Raw genomic sequence first — 18,643 nt, 5'->3', positions numbered from 1 at the left:
TGCGAGTAGTGTGTGCGAGTAGTGTGTGCGAGTAGTGTGTGCGAGTAGTGTGTGCGAGTAGTGTGTGCGAGTGTGTGACGCGTCCAACAGAGGTGTGAACAAGAATTTTTTTGATGGATTGAAATAATAATGGAAAGATGACACGTTGATGACTTCACAATATCCGCCAGCGTTGAATTCATATTCCTACCTGTCAGCTCATACTTGTCTACGATGATTGGAATAATGATTTAAGAACCAGAGTCTTTTTTCTTCTCATCAAATTTTGAAACAAGACCGTTCAGAGATTTAGAAAAAGGAATGTGATGGAAGAGAAGTCAACTTGAAAAAAATGTCACTAACACTGAAACAACACGAATCGGATGACCTTCATATACCACTCCGACCGAGTAGTGGTGATGATGGTGACTGTTCCTGTTCCTCCTCATCATCATTGACGACAAGACTAAACCAAATCAAACACAAAAAACACTCCATCACAAGAGTCTCCTTCCTTTCCTTTTCTCTTATTTCTCATCATTTACTTTTTCTCGTCACTCTTTCTCTCAATTTGTATTGTCTCTTTCATCTACTACTACAACGAGTACAAGGATTCCATTCATTTCATCATGATCGACTCGATCATCCCTCTCACAAATCTACAACAAACTCGAACCACTCTCCATTCCTTCATTCTATTCTCAACATTCCCTCAACTTTTGTCTATTCTCAACAACATCCAGAAATTATTGATGAAGATGGAGCCACTCTCTTAAAATCGAAATGTAAATCTCATTCATCTTCCATTCATGATTTTTATACTTGTGTTTCGATGGGTGATTGTTTACTCTCCACACAAAGCTATCCCATGAAATGTACTACCATTAGTGAATTACCAAAAGTATTTATAGAACCATTACCACATACCTATTATGGTGGTGGTGATGGTGGTGGTGGTGTTGAAATTAATAATAATAATAATGGTGGTGGTGATGGTGGTGGTGGTGGTAAGAATGACAAGAATAATGATCATACTCAAAAATTGAAATGTAAATATGATTCAGATTGTATGGTGGTGTATCATGAAAAATTTAGATGGAATTGTTGTTATGAACAATATTGTGAAGCCTTACAATCCATTGGAATGTTAAATAATAATGGAGATTCTAGTTCGACTATTAGATCTATGAATAGTAATAGCATGAACATTCCATACAATCCCAATGATTTTTCAAGTATTAATAAGGAATGGTATGGTTCGAAGCAATTTGAAATTTGTAAACATTCCATCTATTCGTGTGAGTCTAAAAATAGTATTTATAAGAGTATTACTAATTCTGGTACTCATTCTCTACAAGGTACTAATTCTGGTACTAATACTTTGAGTGAGAATACTATTAGTAAGGACAATCCTAACAACAACAACAACCTACTCTCTCGTAACAAACAATGTTATCAAACCTATCTCAATTTATTTGGATCCAATTCTCTCTTCATTTATGGTGAAAATATCAAATTGAAACCCTATTGCAATACATTGAAACAAGAATGTGCATTTTACAATACCATTTCCACCAATTTGGCCACTGGAATGTATAATAATTTATTTCACATGATGTATTCCATGAAATCATTTGTATTGGTAATGATGATGGCATTGACTTTGGTGTTAGCATGTTACATGATATTGAAATCAGAATGGATTGGATTGAATTTAGGATTGAATTTAGGATTGAATGGATGTTGGTGTTGTTGTTGTTTGGGTCGTCTCTCAACAACAACATCAACAATTATTAAAAATATAGAAAATGAACAAGAAGTGAGTATGAAAGACTACAAGTACACACAATTAAAAGTCGTGTGACAACGTTCTTGAATATAATTGTTCAATGTCAGAATAGAGTTCATAATTGAGCCTGAGGATGGTTGTATGTAGTACTGTCGACTCCAGTGACCTTGATGATCCTCACATTCAACTTCCAGAGAATTCAAAAATTCTCTCATTGCCTCCATTTAGTCCTTTCCAGCTGTTTTTGCTTCTTCCGTTCGCGCATTCACACGTCAACCTGTTCTTGTCCAGTTATTTTTGAAGACACAAAGAAAAAATATCTTTTCATACGTGTTCATTCGCGAGTACGAGAGTCCTTTTCATTCCGAATACTAGAAGTAGAATTATCCAATTCTTTTTTAAATAACAATAATAATAATAATAACAATAATAACTCACATCATTAATTTTGATCGGATTGACAGTTTCAATTCCGAAAATTCAATGTTTGAAATATTTTGTGAGATTCTCTTTAGTACTGACACAACCATTCGGAATTACAACATGTTGCTATTCACTGATAATGATTCAACAAGAAATTCTTCTATGAATCAACCTCTTCATTCCTCTGAATCACTACTACCTTCATCGTCATCATCATCACTGCCCACCATCTCTCGTGTTGGTGATGATGATGATGATGAAACACTGACACCTGAAATTATCACTTCTCCTCGTCGTCGAAGAGGAGTATCAACACCACCAACACCACCAACACCAATAACACCACCAACACCAATAACACCAATAACAACAACAACAAATTGTATCCATGCATCGACTCTTAGTGGTGTTACTGATGCTGGAGGTATTGGAAATGCTGATGGAGGTACTCTGAATCGTTCACTACATCAGATGGATGCAAGTGTTGGTGGTACAAGTGAAGGTCAAAGTGAATCCATCCATCATCATGATGACCTCAACAAGAACAACAACAACAATAGATTCTCTTCATCAGAACATCAACAACTCTTTACAACCTCTTCAGAACAACAACAACTCTTTACAACAGCGACTACTTTTCAACAAGTCGTCAACCAAACACCAACCACCACTTCTCCATCTTCTCCATCTTGTGTATTAGAATCACAATTAAAACAACATTTAATTGAAACACTTTCAAAAGCATCCATTGCCATTCGATATGACATGGTAGATCATCAATATTCACAAGCAAGACAATTGTATTTGGAAGTAGCAAACATGTTGAATCAATTATCACCATTTGTTCCTCAACAGTATAGTAGTGTGTTATTGAAATATAGTAAATTATATTCAGAGAGAGGAAATCATTTAGGAAAACAATTACATTCATCATCACATTCTGACACACAATTTATTAAAAAGAGTGATAGAGATGGCAATAAGATGGAAAGTAATAATCATAGTAGCAAGATGGAAAGTAGTAGTAGTAGTGGTGGTGTCATGTCAACAACAAGTGGAAACAATTCTTCTCTGATAACGACGAGTGATAATACTACTAGTAATGCTACTACCACCACCACCACCACCATGAATACTAGTACTTCACTTTCCAATATATTATCTAGTCATAAGAAAATCAAAAAGAGTGTCAAAGAATTGAATTCTGAATTGCATGATTATTTATATTCAACGAAAAGCCATCGTAACAAGCTTGGATCCTCTTCTTCTTCTTCTCTACATAACAGCAGTCATAATTCTTCAACAACAACAACAACACTTGTTTCATCATCCTTACAATCATTCTCATCCTTACAACAACAACCATCTTCTTTCTATTACATTCATAATCCCATTCAACTCAATGAAAAGTATCAATTCATGGAAGAATCTCTACCTCCTTACAATACAGATCTCAATCCTCCTCAAAAATCAACACATCGACCCTATTGGTTAATGAATCGATTAGGATCTATTATTTTAAATGGAGGATATTTAACCAATGATTTATATATTAGTAAGAAAGTATGGTTTCAAAGTGGAGTGAAATTAAGTTCACAACAACACAAGATTAATTTTTGTCAAAAATTGTGTGAAATGATTGGAGATTTTAAAACAGAAATGATGATGGCCATGATGATGAATCATTCATCGAGTCAGAAACAACAACCACTACAACCACAACCACAACAACCACAACAACCACAACAAACGAGTGAAATCAGCCAAGGGAAACATTTCTTATCAAATTCTTCTTCTTCTTCCAATACTTCTACTGCGAATAGTACTTTTACAAATACTACCACCACCAATACTATCACTTCTACTATTATGGTTTCAACTACTACAACTCCTACTAAAAATACCAATGTTCCTCCTCCTCCTCCTCCTCCTCCTTCTGTACCATCATCACATTCCTCCTCATCTCTAGATATTCGAAAAATCAATGTCAAACTCGTCCTCTCCTTATTAGACAAATTTTTAGATCAGTCATCTCTCCTTCAAAAAGAATTATCAAAATATGTCAATTTAACACCCTTACTAGTAACCACACCTCAAATGAATCAAAATAAGTCATCATCGACAGCAACAGCACCTTCCTCTTTCATGTCAACTTCTTCAACTAGTGCTGCTGCCACTTCTGCCACTACTAGTACTACTACTAGTACTACCCTCTATCCTTCACATCTTACAGACACCACCACCACCACCACCACCACCACCACCACGAACAACAACAACAATAATACCACAACCACCACCACCACTTCTACTACTGGTCTTTCTTCTTCTTCCATTCTCACCAGTCTATTCAATACTGTTGGATCCATTGCATCCAGTGGAATGAATACTCTCACAGATGTCTTGTATGAAGAAAATCATCAAGAAGAGGAGGATGATGAGGAGGATCTAGTAGTAGTAGTACCAGCACATAGGGATCAAACAAGATCGACAAATCCAATCACATCAACAACAACAACAACAACAACCACTACAACAACCATACATTCAAAACCAACAACAACAACAACAACTGAAGATGTTGCAGCAACAACAGGTTCTACCTCATCGAGTACCACCGCCAGTTCTCACACCACCACCACAACTATGAACAATCACCCAACAACAACAACAACATCCTCATCGTCCTCATCCTCCTCTTCATTCAGTAAGGTATTTGGATTTGGTAAATCTCTCTACAAATCCATCTCAAATACCATTAAAAGTGGATCCAATAGTCTCATGACAAGTGTGGCAAGTGCAGCAACACAAGCAACCACAAAAGAAGAGACCACTGAGAGACCTTACATTCCATGGTTAATTCAAGTGTGTCATAGTGTTCAATGTTTTGAAGAATACATGACACTCTATGAAATGGAATTGTCATCCTTGAGTGGTATGATGACAAGTGTTGTTGTTGATGATCATACGTCAAGTAGTTCAAGTGGTTTGAGTAGTTCAAGATATTATTATTCCAAATTACAAGATTTGAGACATATTGTGGAGAGATTTGAAAGAATTTCAAACATGTTGAATCAAACACTGTGTACATTTATGATTCAAGACTTGTACATCTTGTTAGACAAGTATTTATTGAAACAACGAGATGCATTGGCTAAATTATTTATTCATTCCAAGAATGTTCATTCATTTTCAACAAGTGCAGCAACAACAACATACAACCACGACGCTGCACCCATGAGTACTACTGCCACTACTGCTACCACTACTGCTACCACCACACTCTGAGTACAACAACATCATCATGTCCATATTCATAATTATCAATGCTTTGTAATAAAAGACATTTGATGAATTGTCTAAAAGATTGATGTTTATTATACCTGTGAGGATCTCACATACAACAAGTGTGTGTGTGTGTGTGTCAGAGCGCAGCATCAGCAGCAGCGATGCAACAAAGAGACTCTGTTCGCACAACCTTCCGCACCTCGGACGGTCCGAGAGATTCTCTTTAAAAAAAATCTTTTGAAAATTGTGCCACACACGTGTGTCCATTATTCACACACATCCACACACATCCACACACATTCCGAACAAGATCAAAACCATCCATCACAGTGGCCACAACTCATCCTCTTTCCATTCACCACTACCACTCGCCTACCACCACCACCATCATCATCATCACGATTGTCATTCTAAATATCATCACTCTCTTCTAAAAACAGAACAACAACAACAACAACAACAACAACCCGGTTGATATCAACATTGTATTCTTCTTTGAGTGCAGTGATCAGCTGTGGTACCATCAAACATCAAATCACACACAATTTTCAAATCAACCATACACATCATCCACTATCATCCACACCACCCACGATCAATTACAAGAGAAATCCAATAATGGTGATGAATAACCGTCTCTATGAATGGAGTGCACTCACTCTCTTACTTGTCCTTCACTTTGCAGTGTTTGGTCCAAATATTATTACAAAAACTTTGTGTTCTCTTTTATTCATGTATATTGGATATAATCAATGGAGACAAAAGAGGGATGGTGGAATGATTCCAATATTTGTATTTATTGCATTGATATTGGCCATGATTGGTGACGTCTTGTTGGCCATACCGAATGGATTTATGCCTGGAGGATTTTCATTCTTGTTGTGTCATGTTTTTTACACCTTGTCTTTTGTTGTGTCATTTTGGAAGAATTTTGTGCGAACAAGAGAACGTGTTGTGAGTGTCATGATTCCAGTGTTGTGTGCACTTGCTTTATATTTCTATGGATATTATTGTGTCGTTTTGAATATTCAAGATCGAAGTGCTGATATTCTTGTCATTCCCTATTTGTATGTGATTTCAACCATGACAGCCTTATCCAGTGGAGGTCAATCCATGATGACACCAAGTTCTCTTCTGTCATTTATCAAAAATTTATTGTACAAGACATTTATGAGAGGAGAACCATTCTCTGAAATGGAGAGAACATATTTACGAGTCATGGGAGCTGTTTTATTCGGAATTAGTGACATCTTTGTGGCTCGTCAGCAATTTTTAGACAAATCACCCAACAATGCATTGATTGGTTTGCCCATTTATTATGTGGCTCAAAATTTTATTGCCTATTCGATTTGAGATAGGGATTTGTTTGTTTTCAAATAATAAATGATAATATCGATACTATCCTAATAATGAGATCAAAAGATGTATTTATAAAAAAAATAAAAACACCTAGGTGTCAGGTTACATGCAACAACAATATTCTTCTTACAAAATAAACTTCTTGAGGTCAGCTCTCTTCAACAAGACACCAATATGTTGTTGCACTTCCTTCTCTGTAATGACAATTTTTTGTCCCTTCAACGTTGGAGCATTAAAGGAAATGTCTTCCAAAATCTTCTCAACAATGGTAATGAGTCGACGAGCTCCAATATTCTCTACTGTGGTATTCACTTCAGCTGCAACTCGAGCAATTTCTTTAACACCATCTTCACTAAACTCAATGTCCACTCCTTCCGTTTTGAGCAATTCAATATTTTGTCTTAAAATATTAGTTTCAGGTTCTGTTAATACTCTGTACAAATCTTTTTCAGTCAAACCCTTAAGTTCAACACGAATGGGTAATCTACCTTGTAACTCTGCCAACATATCACTTGGTTTTACACTGTGGAAAGCACCACAAGCAATAAATAGAATATGATCGGTTTTAACATTTCCATATTTGGTAGAAATGGTGGTTCCTTCAATAATTGGAAGTAAATCACGTTGAACACCTTCAGAGGAAGCATCATGTCCATCTTTAAATGAACTACAAATCTTATCAATTTCATCAATAAAAACAATTCCATCTTCCTCCACTGAACGAATGGCTTCCTTAATGACAATATCTGTCTGTAATAATTTTTCAACTTCACTTTCTTCTAATTTTGGAAGACAATCCTTAATCTTCATTCGACGTTTCCTTGTTTTTCCACCACTTGCACCAAACAATGGAGAAAGTAAATCTTGAATATCAATAGGAGTTCCTTGTACTCCTCGACCCATGGCAGCACCTCCTCTCATCATTCCTGCATTTGGTTTTTCAATTGGAAGTTCAACTTCAATTTCTTTATCATCAAGTATTCCATTTCTTAATTGTTCTCTCCAATCTCTAAATGCTGCATCTTCTGGTGTTGGTTTCTTCTTTCCAGTTAATGTTTCAATAATCTTTTGTTCAGCCAATTCATGAGCTTTGGTTTTATAGGCACTTCTCAATCGATCTTTGGTGTGTTGAATACCAACATCTACTAAATCTCTAATAATGGTATCCACATCACGACCATGAAAACCAACTTCGGTGTATTTAGTGGCTTCTGTTTTAATGAATGGAGCATGAGCCAATTTACTTAAACGTCTTGCAATTTCAGTTTTACCAACACTGAAGTTGGAAATGTTAGAAATTTGGGAAATATGTGAAATGTATGTTGGAAATGTATGAATTGGGAAATGTATGTTGGAAATGTGTGAATTGGAGGATGGTCCATGTATTGAAAGAAACAGGTGGTGGCCATCCAGATCCATTTTATGTACGGATTGACCAGATCAATTTTTTGTATTTTAGGTATGAAAAAGAGTTGTTGTTGAGAATTCAAGTTCACATTCACGGTCCATCATCCATGGATGGAATCAATAATACTACTTGTCAAATAAAACTTACCCTGTAGGTCCAATCATCAAAATATTCTTTGGAATAATCTCATCTCTGATGGATCCATCCAATTGTTGTCTTCTCCAACGATTTCTCAAAGCAATGGCCACTGCACGTTTAGCATCACCTTGTCCAACAATATATCTATCCAATTGATTCACAATTTCGCTAGGAGTAAGAGAGGTTTTTGTTCGTAGAATTTCCTCTATGGATTTCTCTTCTTCTGTTTTAGCTCCCGAGTCCGAGTTGTTCATTGGGTTCGTACTATAGTCATCCTCTTCAAAACTTGAATTTCTTTGGAAATTATGAATGGTGGAAAAGGAGCGAAGTGATGATGAAGTAAAACTCAAAGTGGTAGTACTCGTGGTAGTATTGGTGGTGATGATGATTGGATAAAATTGATTGACTTTTCTTGAAGTCGTCGAGGCTGTAGATTTTAAAAGAACATTCTTTGAGAGAAGTGTACGGGATAATAGTTTTCTATTATTTCCATTACAGCAAGTGCTCATCAACATGTTGATGCTGGTGTTGTACGTTGGAAAGAGAATGATGAAGGGCCGGCCGAGATGGTATCAAGCTTGATTAGACCGAAGATGACTCCTCAAGAACAATTTTTTTAATTTTGGTGATGCGTTTTATTTTTATCAATTTCCTGTGCGGATCCAAAACTTCTAGTAATTTATCAAGGTCCAAAACTCAATTCCATCCCAATCAATCGAAGATTCATTAGATCCTCACTCATCAGGAAGGCCTCTCCATCCACAGGAGATGATGGATTCTGATAATTTTGTTGCTATTGCACGTGATCAACACAAGATGAGGAGCCTTAAAATTTACAAAAAAAATCCTTAGTTTTCATTTGCAAAGTGGAGTCTCACAAACAGCCTGTTTGCTCCAACACACAACAACGCTTTGGGTGGATCATCATCAAATTCCGAGCACGACAATGTTGAAAGATCATATTCAGGATTTATTCGTGCTTAAAGAGCTTTATAAGTACGGCTTCATTGGTGAAAAGGAATATGAAGAGCAGAGAAAAAGCCTGATTGAAGAAATACTTGTTCCTATTCATGAGAGGAAAGGGCAGGTTTCAGAAGATCCCTCTCTGTCGGATCATTGTAATCTTGCTGCCGTAAAGAAACTGCTGGATGAACAGTCCTCTTCATTTCAGCAAGCACTCGTTGAAATACAACAAGAGTTTGTACAATTAAGAACAAAAGACTGGAAGAGAATTCAAAGCCAGTTGAAGGAACAACTCAAATATCTGGAAGAGAAACAAAATCAAACCATTTCTAAATCCCTTAAAAATCGAGCACATACTTCGACGGAAGAGAAAGGATTGCAACATGAGTCTATGGATGAGATGAAGGTTGAACTTCTATCAAAGTTTGAACATATAGATGAGAAAATCCGAGATTACATCGAGAGCACTCGCGAATATATCGACATGAGTGTTAAGGTAGTTAAGCAAGATCTAATGGAACATAAGCATCAACAAAATGAAGTCAAACAAGAGATTCTCGGATTGCTGAGCAAGAAAATTGATCTGTCTGTGTCTAGCCTTACAGCGAGTGGCGAGAGAGCATTTTCGGAGATTGAGGCTCAAAAAAAAGACCTTGGCCTGGCTTTTGAAACTCTTGATGTTTTGCAAAAAGAATTGTCTAATCTACCCAATAATATGAGGAGAGAAATTCATGAATATTTAAATACCACCTTCAAGGAAGATGTTCTCACATCCATTTCTAAAGGAGATGAGTTCGTTCTTCAAAGCGTTTCTGATATCGCAAGACAATACACCGACATAAAAGTGGATGGCCTTGAACATGCACTTGAAAATATTGCAGAATTGTTAAGGGATGAAGTGGAAAACTTGAAAAAAGAACTTGAACAATCCATAGCTAACTCCGAGCATTCGATATCCTCGTTGAGAGAGGAAATGAACAATTATGTCCAAGTGTTAAAACAAGAAATGACTGAAAAGGTAAACAACGTCGAACAATCAATGTCCAGATCAGAAACCATGATGATGTCTGAAATCGCGAACCTAAAAACTAAATTAGAATCTGATACACTTAATATCATGGATACCGTTGATTCTGTGAAACTTGCGTTGAATGAAAATTTGGAAAGAATGGTGTGCAAGCTTGAGAACAAAATTCAAGAAAACAACCAAGCACAAACTGAAGGAAGGAATGAGCTCAAACTTGAATTTGAAGCAAGGATAGACAGTATTCAACAAGCTTCAGACAGACAATCGGCATTGTTTTTGAACCATGTCAACAGACTTGATGAAAAGATTGACACTTTAGAGATGGGAATGAAGAACATGCTACAGAAAGCTCAAATTGATTACACAGAAAACTTGCATAGAGTTAATGAAGAGCTCAAGAAAGAGATGGAAAGAACTTCTGATTATAATCTTCAGTTTTCAAAAGAAGGAATTCGACAACTTGAATCCAGACTGGATAAAGAAATTGTAACAGTGAAGGAAGACCAGAAAATCATTGAAAATAGCATTAGACAATCATTGGAAAGTTCCTCTTCAACATTAGCAAGTTTAATAGATTCCTCACTTTCTCAAATCCAGCAAGCTAAGAGTGATCTCCAAAATCAGATACACCTTCTCTCCTCTTCATTAACCGATTTATCACAGATGTCTCAAGAAGGGCTTTCCAAATATAACGAAAAATTCACCAATCTATGTTCAGAACTGAGAAAAGATTCAGACAATCTAAGTAACGGCTTAGCCGAAACAAGAAAATCATTTGAATCCAAAACAGAAGAGTTAACTTGCACCATACAGACGAACATGGAACAAATGAATGAAAAGCTTGAAAAAACCAGGATCACATCTCTGGAAATAGTTGAACAAAAATCAAAGACTTTAGAAGAAGGAATCCGACAAAATGAAGAAAAACTGAACATTCATACAGAAAAATTGCAAAAGATGAAGAGAAAATCAAAACAAAATCATAATGAATTACTGCAGATGGTTTCAGAGTTGAGATTAAAAACTGAAAATTATAATATGGAAAACCAAGGGCTGAAAACATCGATGGCTAAACTGGAAGACCTTTTGACAAGGATCAACGACTCTTCAAGAGAAGAAATTAAGCGAATCAACATTACGTTGGAAAAAGTTGGTAGCGATGCTAAATCTCTGCAAGAGTACACTAAAAAGAGAGTTAAAAAATTCAAGTCTATGTTTGAGTCCATTAGGGCAGATAATTTGCAAATGGATCAAGCAACAACTCAAAAGATAGAGGATATTTTGTCCACCATCTCTCATCTTGCAACAAAACAAGAGCTTTCTTCAACAGAGTCTTTGTATCTAAAAGAGATTAAGATGATTGAGGAAAAGTTTTCAAACAAGATCGAATTGACTGAGGGGCATATCATCACCAGCAGTGGCGATCTACAAAACAAAATTGAGGAGATGCACTCTCGTTTGACTGGTCTTATTGAAGACAAGACAGCCCAAAATATGAATCAAGTGCTAAAGTTTGAAAATGACCTTAAGGACACATTTAAAAAAGAGACTGACAAATTGCAATCGAATTTACAATTGGACATTCAGGAAAAGATATCTTCTATTTATCAAAAGATGAACATCGATGCGGCAAATGTCAAAAATGATATTCAAACTCTGGAAACAAAACTAAAGCAAGAACTCACAGCTATGGATGCAAAACAAATGCATGATATTCAAAACAACGAGATCAAGCAAAGACAAGAGATTCAAAATTTAGAAGATATCTACAAACAAGAGTTGAAAAATAATGAAGCTAAACAGTCACAAGAGCTGAAAGCGTTGGAGGCCAAAGTTTATGAGAAACTTGATTCATCTGAGAATGAGATAAAGAGTTTAGTGCTGTCTGCCAAGCAACGTGTTGAAGAATATAACGCTTTACTAAGAGATGAAATTGACTGGAATGCTCAAACGTTGAAGAACGAGATAACTCTACATGACTCAAAGGTAAATCTTCAGATAAAATCAGAGGTAGACACTCTAGAAAAATCCATGAAAATGGAACAACAGAAGAAAATTAAAGAGATTCTAGACAAGACTGAACAAGAAACCACAAAATTGAAACAGGATTTGCAAAATGTCGAGAGAAAAGGCTTCCAAGAACTCGAATCCCTGGAAATGCGCTTTAAACAAGAGTTAACGACAATAAGGGAGAAACAGACCGAGGATATTTTGTCTTTAGAGATTAAGTACAAGCAAGAAATGGGGTCACTTTCTCAATCGTTCACAAATTCATTACAATCTATGGAAACAAAATTTGAGGAAAAGTTAGATGTATTCAATCAAACCATCTCGAAGATTGATGAAAAGTGTGAACAAGTTACTGTAGACGCACAATCAAATCTTAATAGTGAAATCGAAAAATTGAAGAGAAAATTAGACGAACAATATTTGAGAATGGAACAAAACTTCAAGGACAAGACGGTAGAGACTGAAAGCACGGTAAATGACATGAGAATTGAAATGCAAACAACAATATCTGAAGTAAGAGAAAATATCAGAAGTGAAATATCAACTCAAAAGCAGGAGATTCACACTCAAGCCGCAAAACATCAACAAGATATTGAATCCATTGCTTCCAAACAAATTCAAGAAATGGAATCGTTCGAGTTGAAGATAAAACACGACCTCAAATCATTGAAAGAGTCTTGCCAGCGGGACATGAGGCAAATCGAGGATAAATACATTCAAGCCCTTAACTCGATGGAAGCAGCCATCAATCAACAGGTAGAATCAACAAACAAGAGTGTTACGGAAATCAACAACTCCCTTATGAAGGAAGTTGTCAAGCATGAGCACTTGTTGAACACAGAACAGAAACTTGAATCACATCTTAATGTTTTACGAGAAGATTTTGAGTTGATTAGAAATACAACCCATCATCATTTTGACCTCTTCAACGAGAAAATAGAAAATATTACCAGGTTTGAGTCAAAACAAGAGCAAATTAACAAAGACATTGTTATGAGAGCTGAACTCTTGCAGGTGCAACAACAGGTCGACTCAACATTAGAGCTACTGAACAAAGGAATTGATGCTGTGGCAAAGTCGTTGAACGACCTCAAATTGACAATAAGTTCTGTTGAAGAAACAAATATTAATAATATCAACAAGATTGAACAACACAACTCATCAATCGAGGAATTACATGAAAAATTGAACAAGCAAGCAGCAAATAGCGCGTTACAAGACCAAACACTGCAAGAAAAACTAAATATTGTGGATCAAAAATTGAATAATGAAATTAATGTGGTCCAAACAAGCACAAAGGATGGTTTAACAAATGTTGAAACGAAGATGAAACAAAGTATTTTACACCTTGAGTCACAAATGAGCGATCAAATTTCCAAAATCCAATCCTCCTTAGAGAATATCAAGGAACGTTCACAGCATGAAATCAACCAGATCGACATAAGGTTAATGGATGTCCTAAAACAAGAATGTTCCAAACTTGCTACAAAAGATGTTGAATTAGAAACCCGTCTTGAGATCATCCATCAAAATATGCATTCTGATAACGAACTAAACAACAAATCTCTCATGGCTATCCGAAACAAGATTGATGCTACAATTTCCGAAATTGATATGATGGGTCAAGAGTTAAAGAAAGGTATTTCTCAATGTCGAAGTGCCCTGACAAATGTTGAAAAAACAATTTCTGAGATAAAGGCTGAGTTGCAAGAAAACGATAGAGAAGATGAAGAAACAAAGAAAGAGCTCACATTATTTAAAGAGCACCAGAGTAGTGTGAACAGCTCTCATTTATCTCAAATTTCGGAGATGAAAGAGCTAATCTCAGAGAAAGAAAATACTATGGAAGGTAAACTCGAAACGATTAAGGCAAGTTTGTTAGATCATCTTAAAGAATATAGCAGCGCGTTACCGATTCTAAAAACTTCCATCGAAAAACTGGAAAAGGAACAATGCGATCTTAGTAATTTAACAGCTCACTCTCATCAATCGTTGCAAGACATGCTGAATGAGAAAAATAACAATATGTACCAGTCTATCAAAGCCTTGTCAGAAGTTGTGGAACTTGAAAACAAAAACAACGTAGAAGCAATATGTGAATTGAAATGCTGCAATGATAAAATTGAACAACAATTTGTTCAAGTGGAAGAAACCATGAAACAAAGAATATCTGCAATGAAAGGCTCAATAATTGATGAAATCTCTCAAACCATTTCTTTAATTAAGGAAGGCATTACACAGTTAGAAGCAAAATCTGCAACGTCTATTGGGGTTCGTCAACAAATGGAGAACATTGAACTGAAGTTAAATGACGCAAAAGAGTCCTTACGTTTACAGCAAGAAATTTCAAATTCAACAATGCAAAATAAGATAACAGAAATCAAAGAGATGCTTGCAAGTCACATCGACGAATCTTTGCTACAAATGAAAGATCTTGATCAGAAAACATCACTTAACATTGATACTATCAAGAAAGAGCAAATGGATGCGTTGAATATTGTTGAACAGAAAATGAATAACAATGTGTGCAGTGAGATGGAGAAGATTCAGAATCTGATCAGCACTTGTTCACATCTTTCTCAACAAAATGAAGATTTTAGAAGTCAAATTACAGTATTACAAAACCTAATTGAGAACATGAAGTTAGAAATTTTAGAGAACGAGAACAGAACCGACAGTTTTTCAAAACATTCTCAACACCAGTTTGATAATATCAATCAGCATGTTCAGGATCTACTTCTCAAACTGAATGATAATTCAGATCTCATATCCAAGCAGATGACAGAACTTAAGGAAGAAGTAGAAGTACGCCATACAGCTCTGCAAGAAGTTTCAAAAAGTTCTCTTGAAAGGTTGTCCATATGCTTTACAAAGCTAAATTGCCTTAACGACACATATTTCGAATGGAAGAAAGAAGTAAAAGAGCAACTGGAATCTCTAATGAAATTGATGGAAGATTCAGAACGAAAGAAATTAGAAAAGCTTCAATCTGTTTTGCTCTCAAGTAATGTGTCCAACACACAACAATAAATTGTATTTTATCATTCTCTGCAAAGTGGTCATCTGCAACGAGAGTTAAATCTGAGTCATTCAGACTTTCAAAAAAATGACTAAAATTCTTGCATTTCTTTCTTTCATAATAATTTTAATCGTTTCTGTGGCAACATCGCATCCACTTGTGAAGAATTTTGTTTACATGAAAAGAAGAGAAATCAACAAAGAGGGAGTTTTTCATCGAATGATGCGCACCGAATTTATTGTTCCTGTGGATTCGGATTTAAACGCGTCTCGAGTATGGAATGCTTCATATGTGGAGGAATTGTCATCGGATGTGTACATTGATATTTACGAAATGAAAAATGTAAAACCAGATATACTTCTTTTAAAAGATCAAGAATATATTAATGTAGAAACTCCTTCATACTATAGTATGGAATATAATATAACACTATCTAAAATTATTTCACAAATGGAATATCATGATGCACATAACATTGTTGTCACTTTTGAATTTCCGTTGCATTTGAGATACCAAAAACCCAGCAGTGAATCATCCTTTGGTGTTGTTAAAATCAAAAACCCTCACATCTTTTACATGAATCACATTGAATACACAATCATTGTTGATGACAATAGTGACACGAGTTCATTGAATCAAGTGATGATTCCTGTTGGAAATTTAAATGATTTTCATCTTGTGAGATTTGTCACATTATCCATAACCATTTTGTCATGCCTATTCGTGTGCATGTTATCATTTCAAAAGAATGACAAGTACTAATGAACTATTTCTCTTTCGTTGTTTCTCGTTGAGCCACACGAATCGTTCCAGTGTTTCCCATCGAAGCCAATCCTCCAGATTCTTTCAATTCGGATTGTCTTCCAAATGTTGGTATGACATAGAAAAAGTCGACAACAAGTAGCATGAAAATAGCAATTGGGATCAAGCCATACACAAATAAATCCTTTTTGGCAATTTCCATTCCAAAAATATGCACAAAATATTTTGCTACTTGTTGTTTTTGAATGATTAATCTCTTTTCAATGAAAGTATTAGAGAATTCTTCAGCACTGTTGACATATTCATATTGTTTCATAAAAATAGGACCTTGTTTGGTGATTAGTGAAATGTGTCCAGAAATTGGATGTGTGCATTCTCCGTCACTCGAATGAACATTTGTTGAAAATGATTTGCTGCTACCTGTCGTTGTTGTTGGATTATTAGATTCTGCAGAGGATGTCGCCTCTGTCAAAGAATCTGTAGTAGTAGTAGTGTTGGTGGTAGTATTAGTATTAGTAGTACTATTTTGTTCCATTGTTTGCTCAGATAATTCTCTTAATCTTTTCAAGTCATTTCTAGAAACAACAATTCCTCTAAATTGATTCACATCTAAAAATCCATCATAGAGAATGTGTTGAGAATCAAAAGAGACATCACTCCATCGAGTTAATGCCAACACATCATAGTTACTTGATGAATTCTTATCAAAATAAAGAAAAACAGGATTAGCATCGGAATAGATTTTCAATTTGTTGGATTGGTTGTTGGCAACAGTTGATGATGTATGGCTTGGTTGAGAATCATCATGATGAGAAGATGTTGTTGTTGTTGTTGTACTATTGTTAGAAACAAACACTTGAATTCCCTTTTTTGTAAACATCCATTCTTGTCCTTTCATGAGACATGAAATTTCTACTTGACAATTTCCCGCCAAATTCAATTGATTCAATTCAATATTGATTGAATTTAAAGTTTGAATTTTTACATGACTATTGGATTCAATGTGATCAATCGTAATTCCAGTGGATGATACAATGTTATCACTCGTGTTCCAATCTTCCTCTCTTGACCATCGATGATAAATGTTGAGATTCTTCACATGATTCACAGTATTGATATAACATGCACCATATTGCATATCAATATGAAAATGATTAACATTTGAAATTCCACCATCACTCACATAGAGAGTTCCAAATGTAGATTTCACGGATACTTCATTTGAAATGTTACTAATTCCTCTAAAAATGACATTTCCAATATCTGTTTCAACTCGAATGGAATTTTTAGACTTTTTTGGTAAATAAATTTTCATCGTTCCATATTTGATGAATTTCTCATCCAAATATTTAGAAATAAAACTTGGAAGAAAGAATACAGGAGCATAATAGGTATGTAATTTGAATCGAGTCAAGAGAGGTGGAAGAGGAGCTTGATGAACATTAAATCTCAATGTGTTTGTCAATTCTCTATATAAATATTCAAATTTGTAATCTGAAAAGAATCCTTGTGGAGTATTGTTGAGATTATACCATGAATATTCATTACAATTATGAGTGTACATTTCAACTCGTAATGAATCCTCTTCATGTTCACAAAATTCAATATTTAAATTTCTTGTATTAATTTCTAAAGAGAGAGGTATAGAAAGATGAGAAAGATGAAATGTTTTTTCAAAGACACAATGAACACGTTGAGAAGAATTGCAGAGAATGCTATGAGATGGAATTGGATAGGAAATGGTTTGGATTAGTTTGGGAAAAGATTCAACAACATGTTCAGTGGTAGTGTTGGTGGTATTCAGAGTGGTAGTGGTGGTATTAGTAGTAGTGTTGGTGGTATTCAGAGTGTTGGTAGTAGTATTAGCATTGGTAGTAGTAGTACCATGATGGTTTGATTGTAATAATGAAGAGTCCGATGGAAATGTTGTTTTAAAAGATGTTGAAAAGGATCGTAAGGTAAATGAGGATGAGATCCTAGATCCTAGATTCCTTTTTACATTGAATTTCAGTAGTTGTTGTTGTTGTTGTGAAGAAGAAGAACAAACACCATATCGATGATGATGATTTTTCCGAAGGAGTGCACAAGAGTGTTTTTTCATTTTTTTTTTTGATGGAGAAATCTTCAAGTGTGAGGATGGTGAGGATGGTGATGATGAGGATTCTCTCTTGTTTGCTTGTTGAGACTCAAAATGATTCAATCCATGATGAAGAGTTTCGAAAAGATGTATCTTCTTGACCAATTTATATATATATTCATATATTCATAGATATCATTATCAACATTTGCTCTTCTCTTGATTAATTACGAAATTCAAAAGTTTTATTTTTGACAACGCAACATGGGCTCTACTTTTACTGAGTACCTCCTGTCACAGTAAAAAATTGGATGACACACTTCCCGCTTGTAAAATTGCCCGTAAAATTGCCAAAATTGTCTCTATCGCAAAACTCCTTAATCATTTTGATTGGCTCTCCC

General features: G+C 35.4%; 7 protein-coding genes across 7 annotated transcripts; 5 read left to right on the top strand and 2 right to left on the bottom strand.

Annotated features, from left to right (window-relative positions):
- Positions 1-331: 331 nt before the first annotated feature.
- Positions 332-1,843, top strand: FDP41_006498 (uncharacterized protein; the record flags this gene model as incomplete). Its single annotated transcript, XM_044710139.1, has 1 exon — positions 332-1,843. One exon carries the CDS (start codon positions 332-334, stop codon positions 1,841-1,843), a length of 1,512 nt encoding a protein of 503 aa, XP_044559179.1.
- A 468-nt stretch (positions 1,844-2,311) lies between these two features.
- Positions 2,312-5,479, top strand: FDP41_006497 (uncharacterized protein; the record flags this gene model as incomplete). The annotated part of the gene is made up of 1 exon (XM_044710138.1): positions 2,312-5,479. The coding sequence occupies one exon, from the start codon at positions 2,312-2,314 to the stop codon at positions 5,477-5,479; it is 3,168 nt and encodes a 1,055-aa protein (XP_044559178.1).
- Positions 5,480-6,097: 618 nt separating this feature from the next.
- FDP41_006496 (uncharacterized protein) lies at positions 6,098-6,832 on the top strand (the record flags this gene model as incomplete). The annotated part of the gene is made up of 1 exon (XM_044710137.1): positions 6,098-6,832. The coding sequence occupies one exon, from the start codon at positions 6,098-6,100 to the stop codon at positions 6,830-6,832; it is 735 nt and encodes a 244-aa protein (XP_044559177.1).
- Positions 6,833-6,964: 132 nt separating this feature from the next.
- Positions 6,965-8,899, bottom strand: FDP41_006495 (uncharacterized protein; the record flags this gene model as incomplete). Its single annotated transcript, XM_044710136.1, has 2 exons — positions 6,965-8,114; positions 8,394-8,899. 2 exons carry the CDS (start codon positions 8,897-8,899, stop codon positions 6,965-6,967), a joined length of 1,656 nt encoding a protein of 551 aa, XP_044559176.1.
- Positions 8,900-9,330: 431 nt separating this feature from the next.
- Positions 9,331-15,414, top strand: FDP41_006494 (uncharacterized protein; the record flags this gene model as incomplete). The annotated part of the gene is made up of 1 exon (XM_044710135.1): positions 9,331-15,414. The coding sequence occupies one exon, from the start codon at positions 9,331-9,333 to the stop codon at positions 15,412-15,414; it is 6,084 nt and encodes a 2,027-aa protein (XP_044559175.1).
- A 76-nt stretch (positions 15,415-15,490) lies between these two features.
- Positions 15,491-16,165, top strand: FDP41_006493 (uncharacterized protein; the record flags this gene model as incomplete). Its single annotated transcript, XM_044710134.1, has 1 exon — positions 15,491-16,165. One exon carries the CDS (start codon positions 15,491-15,493, stop codon positions 16,163-16,165), a length of 675 nt encoding a protein of 224 aa, XP_044559174.1.
- A 4-nt stretch (positions 16,166-16,169) lies between these two features.
- FDP41_006492 (uncharacterized protein) lies at positions 16,170-18,266 on the bottom strand (the record flags this gene model as incomplete). The annotated part of the gene is made up of 1 exon (XM_044710133.1): positions 16,170-18,266. The coding sequence occupies one exon, from the start codon at positions 18,264-18,266 to the stop codon at positions 16,170-16,172; it is 2,097 nt and encodes a 698-aa protein (XP_044559173.1).
- Between the last annotated feature and the right edge of the window lie 377 nt (positions 18,267-18,643).

The sequence above is a fragment of the Naegleria fowleri genome (genome assembly GCF_008403515.1).
Source record: "Naegleria fowleri strain ATCC 30894 chromosome Unknown tig52, whole genome shotgun sequence".
Classification (NCBI taxonomy): domain Eukaryota; phylum Heterolobosea; class Eutetramitea; order Acrasida; family Naegleriidae; genus Naegleria; species Naegleria fowleri.
Note: the sequence above shows the minus strand (reverse complement) of the source record. Positions and strands in the feature narration are given on the sequence as shown.